Source organism: Polypterus senegalus, chromosome 3, assembly GCF_016835505.1.
Source record: "Polypterus senegalus isolate Bchr_013 chromosome 3, ASM1683550v1, whole genome shotgun sequence".
Taxonomy (NCBI): domain Eukaryota; kingdom Metazoa; phylum Chordata; class Cladistia; order Polypteriformes; family Polypteridae; genus Polypterus; species Polypterus senegalus.
In genome coordinates this window covers 191,538,740-191,560,997 of record NC_053156.1, presented here as the reverse complement: position 1 = coordinate 191,560,997, position 22,258 = coordinate 191,538,740, and the positions used below count along the sequence as shown (strand labels likewise).

At 37.5% G+C, this 22,258-nt stretch overlaps 1 protein-coding gene across 5 annotated transcripts in view; it reads right to left on the bottom strand.

Annotated features, from left to right (window-relative positions):
- Positions 1 to 4,404: 4,404 nt before the first annotated feature.
- alk (ALK receptor tyrosine kinase) overlaps positions 4,405 to 22,258 on the bottom strand; it is a 1,762,427-nt gene continuing 1,744,573 nt past the window's right edge. For all 5 annotated transcript variants that reach the window (XM_039748331.1, XM_039748332.1, XM_039748333.1 and 2 more), the window contains 4 exons: positions 21,942 to 22,043; positions 15,909 to 16,043; positions 15,710 to 15,800; positions 4,405 to 6,116 (listed from right to left, as the gene is read on the bottom strand). In XM_039748331.1, the coding sequence (XP_039604265.1) occupies positions 5,298 to 6,116; positions 15,710 to 15,800; positions 15,909 to 16,043; positions 21,942 to 22,043 (1,147 nt within the window). In that variant the 3' untranslated portion in view covers positions 4,405 to 5,297. The remainder of the gene's footprint in view (positions 6,117 to 15,709; positions 15,801 to 15,908; positions 16,044 to 21,941; positions 22,044 to 22,258) is intronic.

Sequence of the window (22,258 nt, the reverse complement as noted above, 5' to 3'; positions counted from 1 at the left end):
CCTTTTTTCTCCAGTATACAATCACTCCTTTGTTAGTTAAACATGCCAGTCAGTCCCATGAAATCATATCAGAGTTTCACTTTGCCTTCCTACACAGTATATGAGCTGTTGTATCTGTCAATTTTCTTGGTCTTCCAGAGCAGGACGTCCTCAGTTCCCCAGCAACTTATTGCAAGAAGCTTGGGGAAGGTGACCCAAAACATTTGACTCAAGTTAAATAATTTAAAGACAATGCTGCCAATTCTTAACATATATGTGACATACTGGACATGTGATATAGTTAATAAAAAGTGAATAATTTGTCTGTGAACATTGTTAGAAAAAATTACTTTTGCCCTGCACAAAGAAGATGTCTTAACAATAATGTCAAATTTTAGTTTGTTAGTATAAAATCTGTGGAGGGACTATAAAGTGAGTTTTAAAGAATTCACCCCAAGTGTATGTAAACCTCTGACTTTAACTATAGATAGGTAGAATAAATTTTAGCAATCCCCAGGATGAAGTTTGGCTTTTTATAGAAACTCAGTAAATGAACAAAATATATATATATATATATATATATATATATATATATATATATATATATATATATATATATATATATATATATATATATATATATATATAATTTGGCAGCAGACATTATATAGGTGTATTGCTGTTGGTATAAAGGAACCCTAGTAGTGTCTTGACCCAAGGTTATTATAGTTTTGCCTTTTTATATTAGTTTTTATTTCTATATTTTTTTTTTACCTTACTTGAAAATTCTGTTTAGTTTTACTTTATTGTATATTTTTAGTTTTAAATTAGTTTTTATTTCACAAACACATTTCTATTTTATTTTTATATCTAGTAGTTTCAGTTTTAGTAATTATTGCATGGAGCTCCTACAGAGTTTAGTTTTGTGTCATGACAGTACTGTACACTTAACGGATTTGAATATGAGTTTAATGTTAGTGGAAATTTACTACACTACATGGTTTACTATCTGGTTTTGTTTTTGTCAAGTAAAAACAAGCATATTCAAAACCAGATACTGAATATGAACAATTTTACACATTTCCATCCATTATCCAACCCGCTATATCCTAACTACAGGGTCATGGGGGTCTGCTAGAGCCAATCCCAGCCAAAACAGGGCGCAAGGTAGGAAACAAACCCCAGGCAGGACGTCAGCCCACCGCAGGGCGTGCATACACACGCACACACTAGGGACAATTTAGAATTGTCAATGCACCTAACCTGCATGTCTTTGGACTGTGGGAAGAAACCGGAGTACACGGAGGAAACCCACACTGACACGGGGAGAACATGCAAACTCCACGCAGGGAGGACTCGGGAGGTGAAGGCGCTACCCACTGCGCCACCATGCCGCCCTTTTACACAATTTTATATATTTTAAAATATTTTCTATGTCATTTGTGCTGAACAAATCTGCACTGACTTTTGGTACTTTCTCTTCCTTTTATTGCCCAGAATGGGCCAAGATGTAATGAAATTTAGGTGAATTTTAAGGATTGAGGGTTTTTAATTCAAAATGTCTATAGCACATAACATATCCTGCTCAACACAATGTGCTTATAATGAATGCCTTCATAATTACCTTAAAAAATCTCCCATACTGTGCTTTGTTATTTTCTACCAGCCATATTGATCTCTGATTCCATCTCAGGCACATACAATTTATAGACAGAATTTTGCCACATGCAGGCCTGTAAAGATATCAAAAATTAGAAAATAGATTCTACTGTGTTCTGACAGGTGTGGTCTGTGACGATGCAGGTTCAGCTCCATGCTCCTATCTTGCTTCTGGGAGCTCTGAACACGACAGCATTGGTAATGTCACCGATGAGCTGGACAGTGAAGCACAACAATCAAGCAAGGGAATGGTGCAAATATCAACAAACCAAAACAAAGTGTCCACGTTAAAGTGCAGTGCATCATAGTTAATAAATAAATAAACAAAAAAAACGGTGAATTCTGGAGGTTAAAAATACACTAGAAAAAAATCCTTTTAAAACCGAGGATAAAACAATGGCTGGAAGCCATCCTTTTAAAAACAGATCCCGGTGCCTTTCTACTGGTGACTCCCCTGCTTCTCCTGTCCAGGCTACGCACCAGGAGAGTCACCCTACCTGCAGCTGACCTTCTTTCTGCCTTCTACAGCTGGTCTGTTCACCTTTCCAATCCCTGGCTCTGGTAGGCTTCACCAGACCGTGACTTGGGCTCCGCAGCAACCATGGCACTCCTGCTGGGGCTTTCACTTCCCAGGTCCCGACTCTTGCTGCCTTCTCAGCCTTATGCGGTGAGCCATGCTCCTTCTGGTCACTCCCACTCCTCACTAACGGACAGTGGGAGCGAGCACTACCAACTGCCCCCGGGTGCCGGCCAAACACCCCACGAGGGCTCACTGTCCAGCTGTCTCTCTCTCTCTCTACAGAGAGCACATTCGCTTCTATTTATTATGGGGACGTGGATCAAATGTGGCAATCAGCAGCTCCCAGCATCAATTATGGATGCGGACGTCTCCTCACCTATGCACTTAAGCGAGGACCGCCCGCATCACGAATTCACCCAGAAACCTGCTCCAGCCACACTACCACGCCCCCTCTCTAAGTCATGAGTGCGGCGACTATTTAAAAGGTGGCCTTTTTGACTTGAGCTGTGGACCCACTACACCACATAGTCATGAAAAAAACTGAGTATCTGTTCAGGTAAAGTACCACGTCCATTTGATGGATTTAGCCCAAAAGTTAATACAGATCTACAGTTTAGCATAACAACCACATGCCAAACCTCATCCATCTATCTCGTTGCGTTTTTGAGTTCACACACAAAATTCCAAAAAATTGTACTTACGGAGGTCTAAAACCTTTTTTCATGATTACTATACTTTCTCTTTACTTTGTATATGAGAAAGTAAAAATGATTTATCCTATGCAAAGTGGCTTGGTTAATTTCTGTTAACGAAAAAGCAGGCATCTGAGAAATAAACTAAAATGTTATTCACTCTTGATTTTTCTGTCCATATAGTAAAGGTTTTGTTGACCAGCTCATTCCAATTTCAGGCGTTTGAATTACATCTTGATATACAACAAGCACAAAAAAAGGCGGCACAGTAAATCGCTTTCTATTTCACACGCTTTATGGGCTCATATTCAGCGTCCTCTGTCACTGCAAATGCTGTGTGAATACCTGCGCTCCATCACCAGCCGCCATTCACTGGATGAATACTGTATATGCGGGTGGTTCATGGTGGATGACTTTTTGTTTTAAAGTTAAAAGTTACAAGGGTTAAAGACTAATGGCAAGAATATTCATTCAAAAACGAAAATTAGAAATATTTTTAGTAAATTATTATTTTAATTCAGTTAGTCATTCCAGCTACTTTAATAGTTTTGTTTAGTTTTAGTTTTGTTATTTCAGTTTTGTTAATTATTCTATTTCAGTTTACAAAAATGTTTTTTAATAATGGTTTCAGTTTTGATTTTAGTTTTCGTTAACTGTAATAACCTTGGTCTTGACACACTTCTGCTGAAAAATACCTAGGCTGAAAATCCTCATTGTTAGTGTGTCAGAGAGAGGATATGCAACATTGTTCATAATGGCACAGTTTTGTTTTAGTTCTCTCCTTTGCCAATACCTTCAGGGGGTCCGGAGTGTGCCCCATAACCGAGTCTGCATTTTTAATTAGCTTGTTCATCTGGTGGGCCTCTCTTAAAGTTGTTGTTGAGTATCATACAATGCTTGAAGAGTCAAAGAATTTATTAGGGTCTGGTATTGTCATCAGCTGACATTCCTAATGAAAATTCTTGACTGGGCTAATGACTAATAAGCTGCCCCAGACCAGAATAATGACCTAATAAGAGACCTTACAACTGAAAGGATGCCCAAACTTTTGCAAACGACACATTTATTTTCTTCATTTTAACTATTATTTCATTTAATCAAAAATTTTAATTTTTTTTTCTTTTAAACTTCAAACATCAACAAAACTTATAATTTGAAAAGGTGTCCGTGTTGAGACTTTTACATGGAACTGTATAATTTTGTGTCACACAGTATATTATTATACTCTTTTAAGGCCCTATTTTTAATAAAATGTCTAATTTCTCTCTGCTTTACCGCAGGAGTGGATTTAAACTCTGTCTGCTGTCTCATCTTCTTTATCAAGTAGCACATATTTTAACTTACTGATCAATTTCAGAGAGTGCCAATGGAACAGACACTGTTGTTACTGATAATGAAGAAGAAAGCACTCAACTGCTGCTTCTCTCCAGGCAGAAGATTGTGTTTATTTTTACATATTTTTTGTCTGTAGGCATAAAACCATTTGATGAGTGAATTCTTTCATTCATTCATTTACAGTATCTGTATAATAAAACACACATTTAACTGACAGTCTACTTTTAAAGAATTTTATTTGAAGCCGTTCTTATTAAGCATGCGTTAGGTAAGACAAAGGCCCTGTCAAGAAGTGACTGGCATTGCCACCCACATATGTTAAAAAGTGATCAGGATGCACATTGACAAATGTAGAGTTTGGTCTCTGTCATTCTTCACATTGAAAAACCAAATTGTACCCAAGTGTTTGGCATCAGATATTCAGGGAATACATCTGCTGTATCTGTGTACAGCCTCTACCGTACAATTCAGCAGTGCAGATAAGGAGGCAGTGTGCATAGAAATGAAGTCCAGACAGTCAGAAAGCACAGGTCTTGCTCAGTTTTACAAAAGGTCAGGTGACCATTGTCACCTCAGAGTCATTTTCTTATAAATATGTAGCATACTGCTGAAACCTGGGCAGTTACCTCTGGTGCTCGACATCCAGTCCATAGGGAGTCTCCTCTGTGTACGTGTCACACATAATAGTTTTTGACCTTACCTCTTCTGCTTTTTCAGTCAGTGGCATTGCATTTACTACCATTTTTTCTTAAGATATTTGGTCCTGCTTTTAAAGTGGGTTAAACAGAAAACTACAGTAGATCTGTTCTCCAGTTATTGACTTCCATGCATTTGGTTCAGGTCTTGCTGGCAATTTTGCAAGGTTTTTACATGAGCTTTATTTATTTACAAGCAAATCTCCCCACGTATCAAAATTTTTTTTTATTTCAATGAACAGCTGAAATATAGTAGTAAACTAATATTTTATGAATAAATTATTATTTGATTCCAGAAAACTGAGACACAGCCTTCTAGTACAAATCTCTTAGCAAGTGGTTTATACTTTGAGCTTGAAACATAAGTCCGGGGGAATAAAACCAAAACCAAAGAAACAAAAACTTCAGAGTTTGACACTATAGAACAGTGGCACTGACATCTTCTGTCATAGGGATTCCGGCGTCCCAGCTTAAAAGGCCCTTTCGTGACACATCCTGCTCACCGCCTTGTCCTTTATTGACAAGAAGGGGATGACTGTACTCTGTGCTGCCTGTCCTGTTGTGCAGCGGACCAAGTTTCTGCTCCAAGGGTAAGCCTTGCTCCTGGTACCCATAGCCCACATTCCCACAGGGGAACCTACTTAGTCTGAATAGTGGGACTGAAGGTGTGGCAGATTCTGGTGAGAGGGCAGCTGGTTCGAGAATCACCAGAGATGGAGGAGGAGGTGGTGGAGGAGGAGGCGGCGGTGGTGGTGGTCGGGGTGGAGCCTTGCTTACATTATTGCTGAATGTTCTGCAGTCTTCCTCTCCCTCTGCTTGTGTGCGTTGTTTATTTACATACCATGAACCATATGTGGGGTTCCACAAATTAGTGGCATTTCCATTCCGTGCTTCTCTCTCTTGAGGTGGTGCCTGGGAAAAGGCCATATTGATATGGCCCCCACTTGCTTCTCCCATAAAGGGAGTTACTCGAATGCATTGTGGTAGTGCTGGCCGTAGCTGAGGAGGTGGACAAGGGCTTGATTCCCCCACTGGAAGATGGCATGGTCGACAAGGAGGTGTGGGAGGTGATATTGGTAACATGCGGGGATTGCTCGATTCTTCACCCTCACAATTTTGCGCAACCAAGAGTGGAGGTGTACTTCCTGGGTTTTTGGGCCTCATTGGGACAGTCTCCTCTTCCTCTGTGGCAGGGCCATATTCTATGGGCAGTGGTGTGTTCACAACATCAGGGTCCTGCATGCAACAACAAGAGAGAATAATGAGGCAGAAACAGACATCAAGAATGAGTGGCAGCAACACCAAAGGTTTGAGAAAAGAACAATATGTCCAGTGTTATCCTTGAAGAATACATTATGTTTTATAATTCACTGATTTCAAACTTTAGTCAACTAGTTACTGGAAATAATAGATGAGTTGGAGGTAATGCTCTTGAGGGAGGAAATCTTTTAAGAGAACACTTCAAAATTATTTGACATTAAAAACATTGTAGAACTGGTTTCCAACTTTTAATCAAAGTTCAAATCAAAAAGGCATTTTCTGTGGCTCCATGTGATCATTTCATTTTCATCCTTGGAACACTGGCCACAAATTAAAAAGGTTAGCTGTTATAAGCCTTCTATTTTGGAAGTGAAGGGCATTCTTTCCAAAGTGGCTTATACTGCAGACAAGAGCTTTAACTCTTTGGAGACTGTCCATCACTTTCCACACCTTCCCTCCTGCCCATATATGAGTAGCTGCAGGCTTTTTGTTTCCCCCCCAAGTAAACATACTTTTTGTGATGCAAGTCAAAATTCTATTATACATCTTCAAAATGTATAAATATATGTCATTAATGTGAAACATTTATACTGTTTAAAGCTTGTACTAGTAAGTAATACACACTGTTTGCAATATGTGCTGCATGGGTGATGCTGTTCTTTTTCTGCCTGTTGCTACAGTCTGGTTTATACTTTTTGTTCGCATCAGACACTGCAAAGTGAGGAAATGGGAATTTATTAATAACTCACAGGGAAAAGCAAAAAAAAATGTTCTCACTGTATCTGTTTGTCTCAACACTCATCACCTCAAAAACACACAGGAAAAAAACTATCTGCATAAACGAGCTGACTTGTTAGTCTTCCCAAACACCAGCTGCAGGAATTTGTACCATGAAACCTCTCTCACTCATACATACATAGAACAACATTCTCATGTCACTTCCTTACATACAAGAGTCACAGTCAATATTAAAATGATGTGTTGTAAGGAAAATTAATACTTAAAGTGCCTGGGACTCTGTTTTTCTAGTGGTCTTTGCTGCCATCTAGAGGACACAAAAGACAAACACTATAGAGTTCAAGAGATTATCCTCAACACCTTCAGTTGACTTTTGTCACAGTCTACCTTGAAAGAGCAAAAATTTATAGAATACAGTATGTATACTTTGTAGTGGAAGAAGGCCCCGATTTCAAAAAAGGTGAGGATTATTTTCTCATTAATAATAGTGGTAGAGTTTACTGATAAATTGCAGAGAATGTTAAGGATGCTATGGGGCCAAGTCACTGTCGTATAGTAATGAAGAATTACTTTGTCTCTTTACTTGAGAATGTTTTGAGAGTATTTTTGCTTGAGTATAAAATATTCTTTTCTGTTTTCACTTCTACTTTACTACTTTTTTGAAAGCAAATGGCTACTTTTACTTTGATACAGTTAGATAGACACATTCATTACTGCAATATTATACCAGAAAGTGAAGAGCTATGCAAATAGACAAAATGTTTTACTCAGTCAGTTATCGAAAGCATAGGATGTCCCTGCTTTAGGAACAACCACTTTAGGAAACTTCATGAATACAAAGAATCTGGGATGATTTTTAAATGCATGGCTCTAATGACATCTTTGATGCAGTTATTCCAAGTAAACGTTGCTGATGCCCAAGTAGATCTTGCTGCAGACTGGAATACTTAAGGACCAGTTTAAGGTGTGCAGGAGTTGGATATCCGTGACCAACAATCCCAATCCCAGTTATTACTATGAAAGCTGACACATTCAGACGCTGTCCCCACCGAAGCCTGCTAAACAGCTTGATCTGCATTGACTTACAGTAGGTTTTCTGTTAATGTGTTGTGGTTTACTCACAGCATTGTGTGTGCTGCTCACATATCTTTTCACATTATCCTTAGAATCATGGCTCCAAAACAGATTGTGAACTAGTTGGAAAAGCCCCAGAAACGAAAGGTCATTGCTTTGAATGTGATAAAATCTAGGTAAAAACTTTTATTAAGCTTTATTTTATTATTATTATTTTATTAAGTTTATTTTATTTTATTAAGTTCGTCTTGATGACTAATATTAAACTAATTCTATCAATATTCCTGTAATTTGATGATGTTTGAACAAAAATGAGAGAAATGTTGAGCGCCAGAGACCACTTGAAAATTTGTTTCATTTACCGTAAATTAATCATAATTAGCACTAGAATTCCTGAAGCCTATGAAAAAACTCATAATCCCAGCCCACCTTAAATCCCTTCACACCTATCCTATCAGGGTCTTTTGTTTTGTAAATGTGTCCATCAGCACAGCAGCCTGCTGCCCCATACCCCAGCCTTGATGGAGCTCAACTCTCCCAATTCAAGCCAAGGCTCCTTATCTGCGTGTGAGGTGATGTGCCTGGAGTTGTATAGGGTAAATAATACAGTATATCGTTATTTGAAATACATGCATTTCATGTGTGTTCCGTGTCTACAAAGATACGTCCTCACAGGTGGCACAGTGGTAGTGCTGCTGCTTTGCAGTAAGGAAACTGTGGAAGATTGTGGGTTTGCTTCCCGGTTCCTCCCTGTGTGGATAGCGCTTTGAGTACTGAGAAAAGCGCTATATAAATGTAATGAATTATTATTATTATTATTATGGGTGAGTGTAGGATGAAAGGAAATGTGAGAAATGCTGAACATATACCTAAAGCAGAAACTTTTCCATGTTATACTAATAATGACAAGAAGTGCATAATGTGTGAAGACTTTAGTTCAAATATCAAATAGGCACGTAGGCTTTTATTCAAGAATATGACCAAAGAAAAAAAAAAGCATTCAATTTACATGTGGCTGTCAATGAGTTAAAAACTCATTCAGTCAGCGTCTTTGTGGACTAACCCCAGGTTTTTGCATGAGTTTGCCCTGCAATGGACTGCTGATTCTTTCATGGTTAATTCCTGCTTTGTGCTGTGAGATTATACTCCTGAGTTCACACAACTGTATAACGATTACATGGTTTAAAAAATAAATAGATGGAAGGGTTGGGAATTCTACCTTTCAGTTTTAGTTCTGCAGATTGAGTGATGTTAAATAATATAAATTTCTTTCTGACACTATGCCAGATACACTTCTGGGGAAGAATGAATAACAGCAGTTTACTTTATACACCAGACATTTTGTTTAAAAATTCTGACAATATTGTGACAAAACTACATGCCCTGCAAATTTTAACAAGAGATAGGTCAAGGTGTTACAGCAATTTAAAAACATGCATAAATAAATAAAAATACCCTCCTCAGATTTTTATCTTATTAATGCTGTGGTAACCACTGTGCCTTAGTCAGTTAAGGCAGTTGTTGCTTTTATACTTATTACATTTTAAAAGCTACTGCCTTCTTCTCAAAACATCATAATGAGCAAATACATATCACGCATAAATATGTGTTTTCTCAGTATGCCACAGGGTCTGAGTCTATAGGCCTGTAAGGATTAATATGCAGCTGGATTTACTCAACAACTTTTTGAACTGCCACTGATCAAACACCTATTCCTATTTCTATTCCTGTTCATATTTTGAGTGCTTCAGGCAGAAATAAACCCTGGACAGTAAATTAATGGATCACCAGGCACACCAGCACCATGCCAGTTTGGAGCTTCCACTTAACATTACCAGCACGTCTTTGATGCGTGGGAGGAAACTGTATGAATTACTGCAATCTTCTCTTCACTTCTTACAATTCCTCACTCTGAACAAATGCTTGTAACACTTCTCTTTAGGTTTCAGTATGAGATACAAGATGCAGAAAAAGATTGTCCCATAAAGGTCAATTAAATTTCTACCTTACCAGCCCATTTCCAGTATGTAAAGTGTGATTTTTTAATGAAAAAAAGCATAAAATTCACAATGGTAATTTCTGATTTTGTTAATGGTTCAGATTTATAAACAATTCAATAAAGCTTTTTCCAGAGATGAATATTAACAAAATGCAATCCGAATGTGCTGTGTTTGAAAATATGCAGCGCCACTGGATAAAAACACGCAGCTATTCTTGTCAAGGTAAAGTACTCACAAACCCTTTAACTTTTTCTTGCAGGTAGTTGATAATAACATTTTTAAACTAAAACAATGTTTCTCCCTCCATCCACCGATAGTCTGTAGATGTGCTAGTTAAAACCTGAAGGACAGTTGTTCAGTGATAGCTAGCACCAGTAATTGCTTTTTATTTTAGCTCAAATGGATAATCCAGAATCTATTAAAAAAAACAACCGACTTTCTCACAAACTCTGTATTTACCAAATGTAAACAATTTATTGCTGCTTTTTTCTGAAGCTCAAAGCTTTCAAAATTCACAGTCTTTACACGTGACAAGGTGCAGGCTGCATTCATTTCCACTTCAGTGCCTTAAGATAAATCCTATCATACATTAGACTTTCAAAATCAACAAAATTAAGTAAGTGTTGGCATTTAAAAAAATAATTCTCCCTTTACAAATTTGTTATTCTGGCCTCCAATATGCACTTACTTTCATCAACACTGCCAGTTTAACTGCCATTTTCAAAGTTTACCCAGGTTACCTAGTTGTTCCTCAGATCGTTTTCCTTCACCATATGTGGACCTGAGCATCCATTGGGGTAAGACCCATTCTTTTCTTGTCATCCTCCATCAGCAACTGTCTTCTTTGGTGTTATCCCTTCCAACTCCATCTTGGTTAGTTTCTTGACCCAACATGCCCAAATCACCTTAATCTCTTTATCTTCAGTACAACACAATCATTTTAACATCAAGTCTTTGTCTTAACTCTGCATTCATTGTTTTCTCACTTTGTGACACTTAGCAAGCCTACCTTATCATCCTCATCACTGTTATTTTCAGCTATTCTGCATGTTCTGTGTCTATCTCACTTCCATACATAATAAAACTAGCAAAATACCTGCGCTTCGCAGCGGTGAAGTACTGCCTTAAAATTTTTATTAAGAAGAAAATTAAACCTTTTTAAACTGGGGGAAAATATACCAATAATTATTTGTTATTGCTCTTTGTATACCACATTGTGAGTTCGGCCCTCCGGTTGTAATATGACCAAGCTGTGCGCTGAGCTTACTCTTGAGCATGCAACGTACCATTGGCCATGTGAACAGTAATCTTGGTTCAAATCTCACAGCTTGGATTGCTGCTGTCATAATCGGTTTGAGTTTCATGATTTGTTTCAATTACGACAGTATTTGTAGGACTTGTGTTGAAGAGACATTCGGCATCTGTCAAGCGTTGTAAGTATACAACCAGTTTCATCGATAACTTTACATCCAGCTTTTGAGAGTTTAAACAGTCATAAACATCAAAGTGTCCACTACTTAAATTGTCACCTGTCAATCAAAATTGTTTAAGAGGCATTGGCGGTTGTCAAAAGGTGTAAAATATTTAGCCATTTCGGTACACTTGAAAGCGACAACTGAACAATTCAGTGTCAGCCATCAACTCACCTGCAGATGCATAGGTGAAGGGCTTAAGCATTTCACTCTTCTAGTGCTCCTGTGTAGAATAATTATCTCCTGTACCGTCATCAGTCCACACCTTGAACCTGTCCCAGTCATTCAATACATAAGACACAATGTGCCTCCGGATATCAAGAGTGAGTCTGATATGGCCGTGCAATATGTAACAAAGAGAATGAAAAAGGCAGGTGCCATCACCAGGCTTGGAAACCACTTGGTAAGTGACAGCTCTTTAGAATGATAAAGGAAATGGGTACCTGAACAATGTAAAGTAAGTCTAAAATACCTACAGAATAACTATAATCGTAATAAACGAACAATAAAACAGCGGAGAAGCTGTGGATTAAATAAAAAAGCTGCAGTTATCAGCAGGGAGACATGAATCCCGTGGCGAAGCAAGGAAGGGAATGTAGAGACCGGAGCAACAGACGGCCTTATATAGGCAGGCAGCCAACAACGTGGGAGGCGTTGGGATGGGGGACCCAACGCCGCCTCACACGGTGACCGAGCTGCAGGCTATGGACGTATATATGTACGTAAGTAGGATTCAGATAGCGATGGGAACCCGCGTACCAAATTTCTTGAAGATGGGCCCATAAGTAACAAAGACCGTTGAAAAGTTCAATATGCCAGCCGACAGTGGCATCATACCACTGGTATAAGTAACAAATTTTAGCCTTCTACCTACACGGGAAGTTGGAGAATTAGTGACGTTGGAAAGTTCAATATGGCGGCTGACAGTGGCGTCATACCACCGAAATAAGTACGTACATCGGTTTTGGTTAGTGCAGGGAAGCCACCTACCAAATTTCATGAAGATGGGGCCCTAAATAAGAAAGTTCAACATGGCGGCGGTCGTTATGACTGTTGCGTGTAGAATTTCGAAATGAAACCTGCTTAACTTTTGTAAGTATGCTGTAAGGAATAAGCCTGCCAAATTTCAGCCTTCTACCTACACGGGAAGTTGAAGAATTAGTGATGAGTGAGTGAGTCAGTCAGTCAGTAGTCAGTCAGTGAGTGAGTGAGTGAGTGAGGGCTTTGCCTTTTATTAGTATAGATTCCTCACAAAGTTTTTATAACCATTTTACTTCAATGCCATAGAGGCTCATTTACAAGTCAGAATGAGGGACAACTCCCACACACCTCTCACCCTTAACATTATTGTGCCTTGATTTCCATCCAGTGGTGATTCAAGGGCACATGGCTCACATAGACAATGGTGTGTCGATGCTCCCCTGTAGACTGTAGCACACTCATATTTAATTATGAAATTGAAGGGGGGTGGTTCCCCTTGTAGTATGCAGCATGTTGATATTTGTATTTGAAATCGAGGGGAGGGGGGCCTTTTATTTGTATATGACACTAGGGGGTTACCCCTTGTAGATAGTAGTACATTAATTTTTACACATGACATGTTGATTAACTTCTTTTGCCTTAATTTTAAATGATGTGCTACTTAAGACTCAGACCCCTTAAACAGTTTTTTTTCTTTAATCAACAGCCAAAAAATAGTGAGATACAAAACTAGCCAATGCAAGCTAAACTGTGTCCATCACACAAAATAAAGAAAGGTGAAGGTCTTAGTAATGTTGATCAACTCAGATCCACAAAAAAGTTTGACGGTCCTCTTAGGAAAAGAAAAAAAAAATCAACAGCTTTGGAAATGTCTGCTGTGGCAGAATGACAGCACCAAGAAGCCATGCAATTAAATAACATATTTATTTAACAAGAGCTAATTAAGAAACAGGTTGGAGTGCAATTTGAGTCTGTGGCCCCAACTTAGCTTGACATATGTTGGTTCACTTCACATAAGGAAGAAAAAAAACAGTTTGGCAAACTGAATCTTAAAAAACAAAAAACTTAAGATGAAGGAAAAAGTAGTTAATTAACAGTAGAAATTGGTCACTGATTAAAAAAGTGACAGGAAGGAAAATCTGGCAGCCCACCAAGAATGGAATTCGACATCCCTGATTTATGAAATTATAGCGTGGGGAGGTTGGACCCCAATGGAGATCTGAACATGTTTATATTTCTATCTGAAATTGAAGGGTGAGGGGTGGCCTTGGCACCCCCAGGCCAGTTTCTACTTATCCCTAGCCTAGAGCCAGCCAAGCCTCCATTTGAACTCAAAATGTCACCCCGGTAGCAGAACTTCAATGCTTTCACTAAAACATCTCCACTGCAGATTTTTAAATGTATATTCATTATATCAGCAGGCCACTAACTACAAATAGGTGTTGTTTGCTACCTTTGGACTCACATCACTACATTTTTTGTGCACCTCTAACCATCTACTTGGTCTTTCCTGCATTTACCTTATGGTCTTTTGCTTCCAAATTAGTTTTCCATATCAGTATCTTCTCATTCATTTCTGTTTCTTTTTTCATCCTACCAAACACCTTCTCCAGATCTACCAATGGAAAATGCACACTTCTTTCCCTTTACCTGATGCTTTTCTTACATGATTTTCACAACAAAGAGGGCATCTATTGTTCCCTTCTTAGACAAGAGACCATACTTTATTTTGCTAACTTTCAGTTGATGCTCATTCTTTCTTAATAACACTCTCTCAATCCCACTCATGATCTATTCCAAATGTTTGATCACTTGTTATGACCCACATCCAATGGATCACACTTTCCTTTTTATCACACTTCTGTTCCAATCTTCAGGAATCCTCCCTTCACACTCAGTCATGTAGCACAAGTTTGTCAACCATTTAACTTTTGGACCATCCTCTGCTTTTGACATTTATGGTACCACTGCAATAAAGCACACTGACTTTTATTTATTATTTTCATTGCTTTTGTAACCCACTCTTTTGAAACTTCAGTTCGGTCCTTCTATTTCCTCCAAGTATCCTTAACCTCATTACTATCAATCACAAGTTTTCCATCAACATTTTTCATGCACTTTATACTTCTCTTATCCTGTCTTTCTTTTTGCCTTCTGCTTTGTGATGCTAAACGTAATTCATTTTCAATCCTTATTTTGCAGTTCACCTGTAAACTTTGCTTTCTTAACTTCTTGTGCAGCTACTGCTTTTCTAGCATTTCGCTTTGTTTGGTCATAGATCACTCTGTAATCTTCTGCCTTTGTTTTCTGACACCACTCATAGCTTCCATCAATTTTTCTCTAACACTGCTTTTCACCACTATGTCTCCTAGTGTTTTAGTACAACTACAGACTACTGTACTTCTGTTTTTAACTAGACAAACTTCATTGCTTCCTACCTTCCATCCACATATGATTCATTCACTCTTATTACCAGTTTTACATCAGATTTATTCCTCACACTCTGGTTCTTGAACTCCAAGAGCTTTAGGTTCAGTACACGCCACTTTGCTTTTCTTTATGCCTGTGACTAAAAGATTTCTTAAGACAAAGTGACCCCACCTTCACTAGTGTCCACCTTCACATTTTTAATGTCCTGATCAACAAATACTTTTTTGTGTTCCTTACACCACCAGACTGATATTTCACCAACTTGTTTTCTTTCTTCTTAAACTTGGTGTTACCCACTGATACATGCATTACATCACTAAACTTCAGAATCCTCTTACAATACACTCACTTATGCTTTTCATCCATACCAGTTTATCTGCCCTTTTCTAAAAACAGGAACACAAACCCCAGCTTCCCTGTCAGAAACACCAGTACCTCCCACTATTATTACAAATCACTCTTATAACTTTACCTTTCCAACTTAAATTCTGTATGTAGCACTCTTCTGCTGCTCAGCACTTCCACCATTTCTCCCAATTTTCACAAGTCAAAATTCATATAAAGTCTTGATTACACCTTACCCACAACCTCTACTCCACCCAATGCCACCAAATTAACTATCTCACATTGCATCAGGTCTAGGACCATTATAAATTGAGTTTCCCTCATTTGTGATTTGTTCCGGTACCCTGACTTCCTGTTTGAGGTTGGAGTGTCCATGGTGTACAGTGGGCTGTATCTCATCTATGCTGTGTATCTCTCATTTTTATATCTCATCATCAACACAGAGTTAAAAAAACAAACAGTAGTTTACATATATGTGTATGAGGAGATCTGTGTCATTATATGTGATGCAAAGAGAGCTTGTGTGTACCTGAAGACAGTAGTCTATGCGCTCCAGGATGCTTGAGAAGTTGGGCCGGTCTTCAGGCTGATGCTGCCAGGTCTGAGTCATTATTCTGTACCTGTTCATGAAAAGTAGACAAAATGAGGCTCTTCACTAAGTATTCACTTTTCATCTATTACAGTTGACCCAGAATGAGTGTTCTTATTTCTGCTTATTCAGTACTTACACAGGTCCAGGGCAATTTTTGGGAGGATCCATTCGCCCACCATTTGTCACAAACTCCAGCACTTCCTGGTTGCTGCGGCTAGGATAAGGCATGTAACCAAGGGAGAATATCTCCCAGAGAAGTACTCCGAATGACCTGAAAAACAGTTGCACATTTTAAAGTGATCTCAGACAACCAGTTTATTTGTAAACTTTTCAAAATAGACAAAACAAACCTATATTTGTCATAGGTCATGTAGCATCACCTTTCAACCCTAATGTATACACACAGTCAGTGCCTGTGCTGCAATTTGAACTCATGGTTCTCAAGTTAATGCAAATAACATACATTTTGACACAACCATCTTATAGTTTATTCAAGACTATTTTGTTCAGAAGCAGCAAACAATATTTATAGCGTTGGAAAATGGAAGTTTATCAAGCAAGTGTAGGGTAAATTAATGTACAAATACAAACAGCAGCAGGTACAGGTTGGTTTGGGGTTTTACTTTACATGCAGCCATACAAGACTCTAGTTAGGACATCATTTTTAGCCTCCTTAGCATTAGACCTGAGCATTACTTGGGCTGCGAAAACGGTACTAAAATAGTTTGTCTCAAGTATCACTTGGGCAACTGTACAGATACATCTTGTGTAAGTGTTAGAACCGAGAATCACTCAAGCTGTAAAAGTGTTGTCAGTGCTGCCATTCTTTGGAGAAATTATGTCTGAGTGCATTTTTTCACTAATTATTAATACAAATGCAGAGCCCAAACTGAAGAAAAATTGGGAGATATACCAGGCCATTGTAGCAAAATTTCGTAGCATTTACATTCTGGACCGGGATGTAAGCATCAATGAAAGTCTCATGGCTTATAAGGGCAAACTGTCATGGGTACAGTACATTGTGTCAAAAAGAGTAAGATTTGGCATAAAGTTTTACAAGCTTTGTGAATCTAAAACTAGATACATTTGGAATTCTGTAAAGAGGGAAAGGGACAATGTTTGATCTGATAAACAATCAGTGTGGTAGTGCTACGTCATATGTATTAACTTTGATAGATGCTCGGCTGGATTAAGGTTACTGTGTAACCATAGACAATTTTTATACTTCGCCAGAGATATTTGACATCTTGCTGCAAAGAAAGTTTGATGTATATGGAACAGTGTATCCTAACTGTCGTGGCATGCCTGAAGACTTGGCAGTGTTAAATTACAGAGAGGTGTGCTAGTAGCTTGGCAAAAGAGTAAAGTGCTTTTGCAGAAATGGAAAGGAAGATGTTTGTCTTCTTAGCACTGTAGCAGCACTGTAGCAGCTACGGTCACTGTACAGGCAAAAGGCAACAATAAGGTCATGAAACCTTGTGCTATGGTCGATAATAGCACGATGGGCGGCGTAGTTCGCGCGGATAAAGAATTGACTACCACGATATGCAGAGGCAAATGCTGCAGAAAGATATTTCCTCATCTGGTGGAACAGAGCATTTGGAATGCATTTGTCTTATACAAACAAAAAGCTGGCAAAACTGTATCTCATGCAAACTTTACATGGTAGCTTGTAGAACAAATCATTGCCGTACATCCACTGCCCACGCTACCACTAAACAGACACTGTCGACCCAGCACATCGTGGATAAATCCAGAGCTTCTTATTAGTAGACATTTTACTGATTATATACCTTCAGCAGAAAATAAACAGAATCCAACTTGTTGCTCACAAATGGATAAATCTGTGCTTTAAGGTTTACCACACAAAGGACTCATTTTGAGATTTTGGTATCATTAGTAGTATTATTATTACTGTTATTATTTTTGTTATTATTGCTCATTACATATTATTTTTATTTATTATTTCTATTGTTATTTGTATTATCATTATACTTTTGAGATTTAATAAAAATGTAATTTTTCATGCCAAAGAAAAAGGGAAAGCTTTTTATGTTTTTTTGGAATAAAATGCAATGCTAAGGAGGTTAAATGACATTAATTTGAAATGCAACAGGATCACTGGTGTGCAGATGCCAGTTTGGGGAGCCTAAGACAAAGCAATGACAGCAAAAGTTTTTGGATTCAGCAATTCTGCCATTCCCATTGTGCCAATTACAGTGCCTTTTGTAATCTCTAAAAAATGGACATTAATACTGTATTTAACATATGACTACAATGAGGTTGAAAGAGGAACTGAAAGGAAACATTTTTGTTAAACAAAGGCATTAGAACTCCAGTGTGGCTGAAAGTGGACATTTTTTGGATAGGTTCTATTGTGTTTCATGCTGTGTTTAAAACTTGTGTTTTCCATGCTGAATTTGTCAAGGTTTGTTGGTTGTGCTAATAGCTAATATATTTTATTAAATTTTGATAACTGGTGGTTTGTTCCCAATATTATAGCTGCCATTTGAGATTGGGAGATTTTTCAATATGGAATGGTTAATCACTCTTATCTTGCCATGGTAGGTTAGAACGTCTAAACCAGGGGTGTCAAACTCCAGTCCTGGAAGGCCGAAGTGGTTGCAGGTTTACATTCTAACCATCTTCTTAATTAGTGACCAGTTATTGCAGCTAATTACTTCTTTTAATTAACTTGACTCAGGCCCTTCAGTTGTTTCTTTTTCCTTAATTAGCAGCCAAACAATAATCAGACACAAAACAAGCCACCACATCACACAATATCTGAAAATAAAGAAAGGTGAAGGTCTCAGTAAGGTTCACCAAAACACTTTGACGATGTTCTTATGAAAAACAGAAAATCAACAGTTTTGGAAATGTCAGTTGTGGCAGAACGAGAGCAACAACAAGCCATGGAATTAAATAACGAGTTTAATTAACAGCAAGAATTGGCTTCTCATTAAGAAACTGGTTGGAGTTTGAAGCCCCAGTTTAGCTGGTCATCTTGTTGCCTCGTTTCACATCTCATTTCTGTTTGACTGCATTTTAATGAGGAAACAAATCAATTCAGATGACTGAATCCTTCTAACAGGGCTATTAAAATGTGAATTACCAGTGAAAACAGGTCACTGATTAGGAAAAGGGTTAGAATGAAAACCTGTAGGGGCTGTAGAGCCAGGAGTTCGACACCCGTGGTCTAAACCATCTGTAATTTAAGCTATAGAAGGTGGAATCATACATAAGAGCACTGACATTGGGTCATCTTCAGTTCTGCTTCTCCCTTGAGTCAGGTGACTACCAGATTTACACATGGAAACAAAAAGGTCATCTGCGCAATCTTGACAAGATCCTTAAACATCATGTTATACTGTAGTTTCTAGCACCATTGTAAGAGTTCAATTTTCACCCTGGTTAGAATTGCACCTAGCAGATGACCGGGTAATTGTTAAAAGAAGCTAAGCTTTATTATCTGCTGAATTTGTGCTCATTGTAAGGGACAGTTGTACGTTACTGTGCTGATTGTACACTTGCTGGCCTAATTCGTTGGTTAGAAAGAACAGCAGCTACACCAGAGAGTAGATAACACCTTTTTCAAGCTTGCTTCAAGCACTTTAATAGATTTGCACATGTAAGTGTATGTGTGGTATCTAAACAAAAATAAATTAATACAATAAGTGCACAAATACAAATGAAATAATATATGCATATAACTAATTAAATGTCAAAGTTACATAGTATTCAGGAAGAGCAGTGTTAAACATCACTCAACTTTATATATTGTTTAATCAGACCAGTAGGTGACATTATTAACCAGAATAAAAAATACCGGGTAACGCTCAAGACGGCATTCATTTACAAAAAAAAAACTTTTACATTTAATACTGCAAGAATCAACACATTTTAACATCCTGGAGCGAAGTAAAGTACAGCGCATCTCTCTCCTAAGGTCAACAGTGCACAGACTTAACAATATGTTCATTCGTAAACAGCAAACATAGCCATAATAGCGCTTTTATATACTTGCACTGACTGTCAACATAAGTTGCAACTTTAACGAAAATATTAAGTTACAGTGAAAGCTGCAAAAAAGGAAATGACTTACTTTGTCAGTAATGCACAACACACAGTTACAAAAGGTAACAGCAAACTGTAACTTGGAAAAACGCAAACAAGCAGGTAGAGACTGTGAGCACGTTACCATTCAGGAACAAAACGCTGTGCATGCGCAATAGTCTTGGGGGGCGTGTCTTGCCTAGGTTCAGCATAAAGCAGGGAATTTTGTACACTCATGTTTCATATTTTTATCTTCACAGCTTATGCTTAAAGGCTGAAAATGTTAGTTTAATATTTACTATGATAAAGGTTTGAACTATTAAGGGAAGGAATTTTTAGTTATCTAGTTATTTTATAGCAAAAATATATCAAGTTTAAGAGAAAAGGTCATATTTAAGGCATAATCATTGTTTTATTGTAATGCTTGGCTAAATTTCCTGTTGATGTATCCAGCTGGATTAAAAAAAAGAAAACCATTGTCTTTTAAACCATGAGAACAGAATAAACATGCAGAATCTCATGGTCATAAGCACACTTGTTAAATACATTTAACAAAGTCATGTACTCCTAAGCTGACAGGACTATCAATCAACCTAGTGGACTAGGTTAATTGTGGTTATTTAAGGTATCAATGTTTGCCATGTCTTACTTGCGACTGGGTGTAACCAATCATGTTAAACGTTTTCTGATTATGTAATGAATTCATTGGAATTGTGATCTAATCAATGTAGTTTAAATATAGCACAGAAGACACTTGCTAATAACTTGCTTGCGCTATAGATGTTAACTCTTGCAAGACTTAGATAATAAAGAATAATGATTGATGCTTTCTCCTGCCTGTGTGTGATTGCCTAAACTGAGGCATCCAGTGGGGGTGCCTGTAAATTTCTTTCACACCATCTACTACAACAATCAGACAGTTTTTATAAGTGAAGAGTTTCAACCACTCTTTGACCACCCTGTTGTCACATAAAGGCAGTATCTGACCACACAGTTACCATGCCATCTCCATCCTCCATCCTGTCTACTCCAAACTGTATATCTGGCAATTACAGTCTGATCCAGACTTGCATTGGAGTGCTGCTGAACACCTGGTTGAAAACCATATGTCATCTGTATGGCTCCAGTACTATAATGTAAAGCCATGTGTTTTGCAAAATATTGTGTTTTACTCAATGCTAACAAATCCATTAATAAAGTATATCAAATCGAAATCCAAAATGTGTAGTTCTATACAAATGGACAATTGCTTTGCTTATTTTTGAAATACTGTTGTACGGAGCTAAAGTTACCTTAGCATTCATGAAAATTGGACAAGTGCCTTAGAGTGCAGATATTTGTGCATTAACATATTTCATTTAATAAAGCTGATAAGAAGGTACAGTATATGGCTAATGGCTTACATAATAATGCAGTTATAATTTTGTAGATGCATCTTTGGTTGATTCACTTTTCTAATAAATACAGAAACCACTCAAAAATAATTATGTAACAATAAAGACTGTTTAGATTTCCATTCTTCTTAGTTAAAGAAAAAGGGACTATTATTTTTCACAATACTTATGTCATTTATATTTTATATTGATGTCATAGTATATCTACAGCATAGTTTAGACTGAAAATGATATTCATTTTGAGATTATCTGCAAATATTCTTGATCATTAAAATTTCATGGCTGCTCGACCTTGTGTGAGTATCTCTGTGAAAGGCTGGCATAACATTTGAGTCGCTTGGTAAAAATGTAGATATTTCCAACTAAAGTTCAATAATCAGTCTAATGATTCTAATTCAGAGTACAGTAAATGGTTCATCAAGTGGTGGGTAGTTGGGAATGGTTTTCCTTAAACAGTAAAATTAAAAATAATTAATAATACAAAATTACAATAGATTCCATAACACATTACATACCATTTTCAATTAAAACTGTATTACACCTTTTCACCTCAGTGTGTCAGTCATCAGTTTAATTTGCACTGTGTGTGTATGAATGTATATGTGATATTCAAATATTATAATCCATATTTTTAGATATTAACAATGCTTATTAAGATTGATATGACCTGAAGAACGAGAGAGAAATATTTTGGTTATAGCTCACAAAAACACCTTTCTTACCAGGTGTCAGTTTTGGAGGTGAAAATGCCTTCCATGAAAGCTTCAGGGGGCATCCACTTCACTGGTAGCATTGCTCGTCCTCCCTTCCTGTAGTAGCTGGCTCTGGAGGAGGGAAAAATTAGAAACAACAAAAACTGTTTTAAAGTGTCAACAGCTTATGTTTGTTCAGACCAAAATTTTATTTTATTTGAAATATACAGTATATATATATATATATATATATATATATATATATATATATATACACACACACACATTTTTAATGCTGGCTAAGCTAGATAAACATCCTCCTGATCCCTTTGAAATCCTTCAGAATC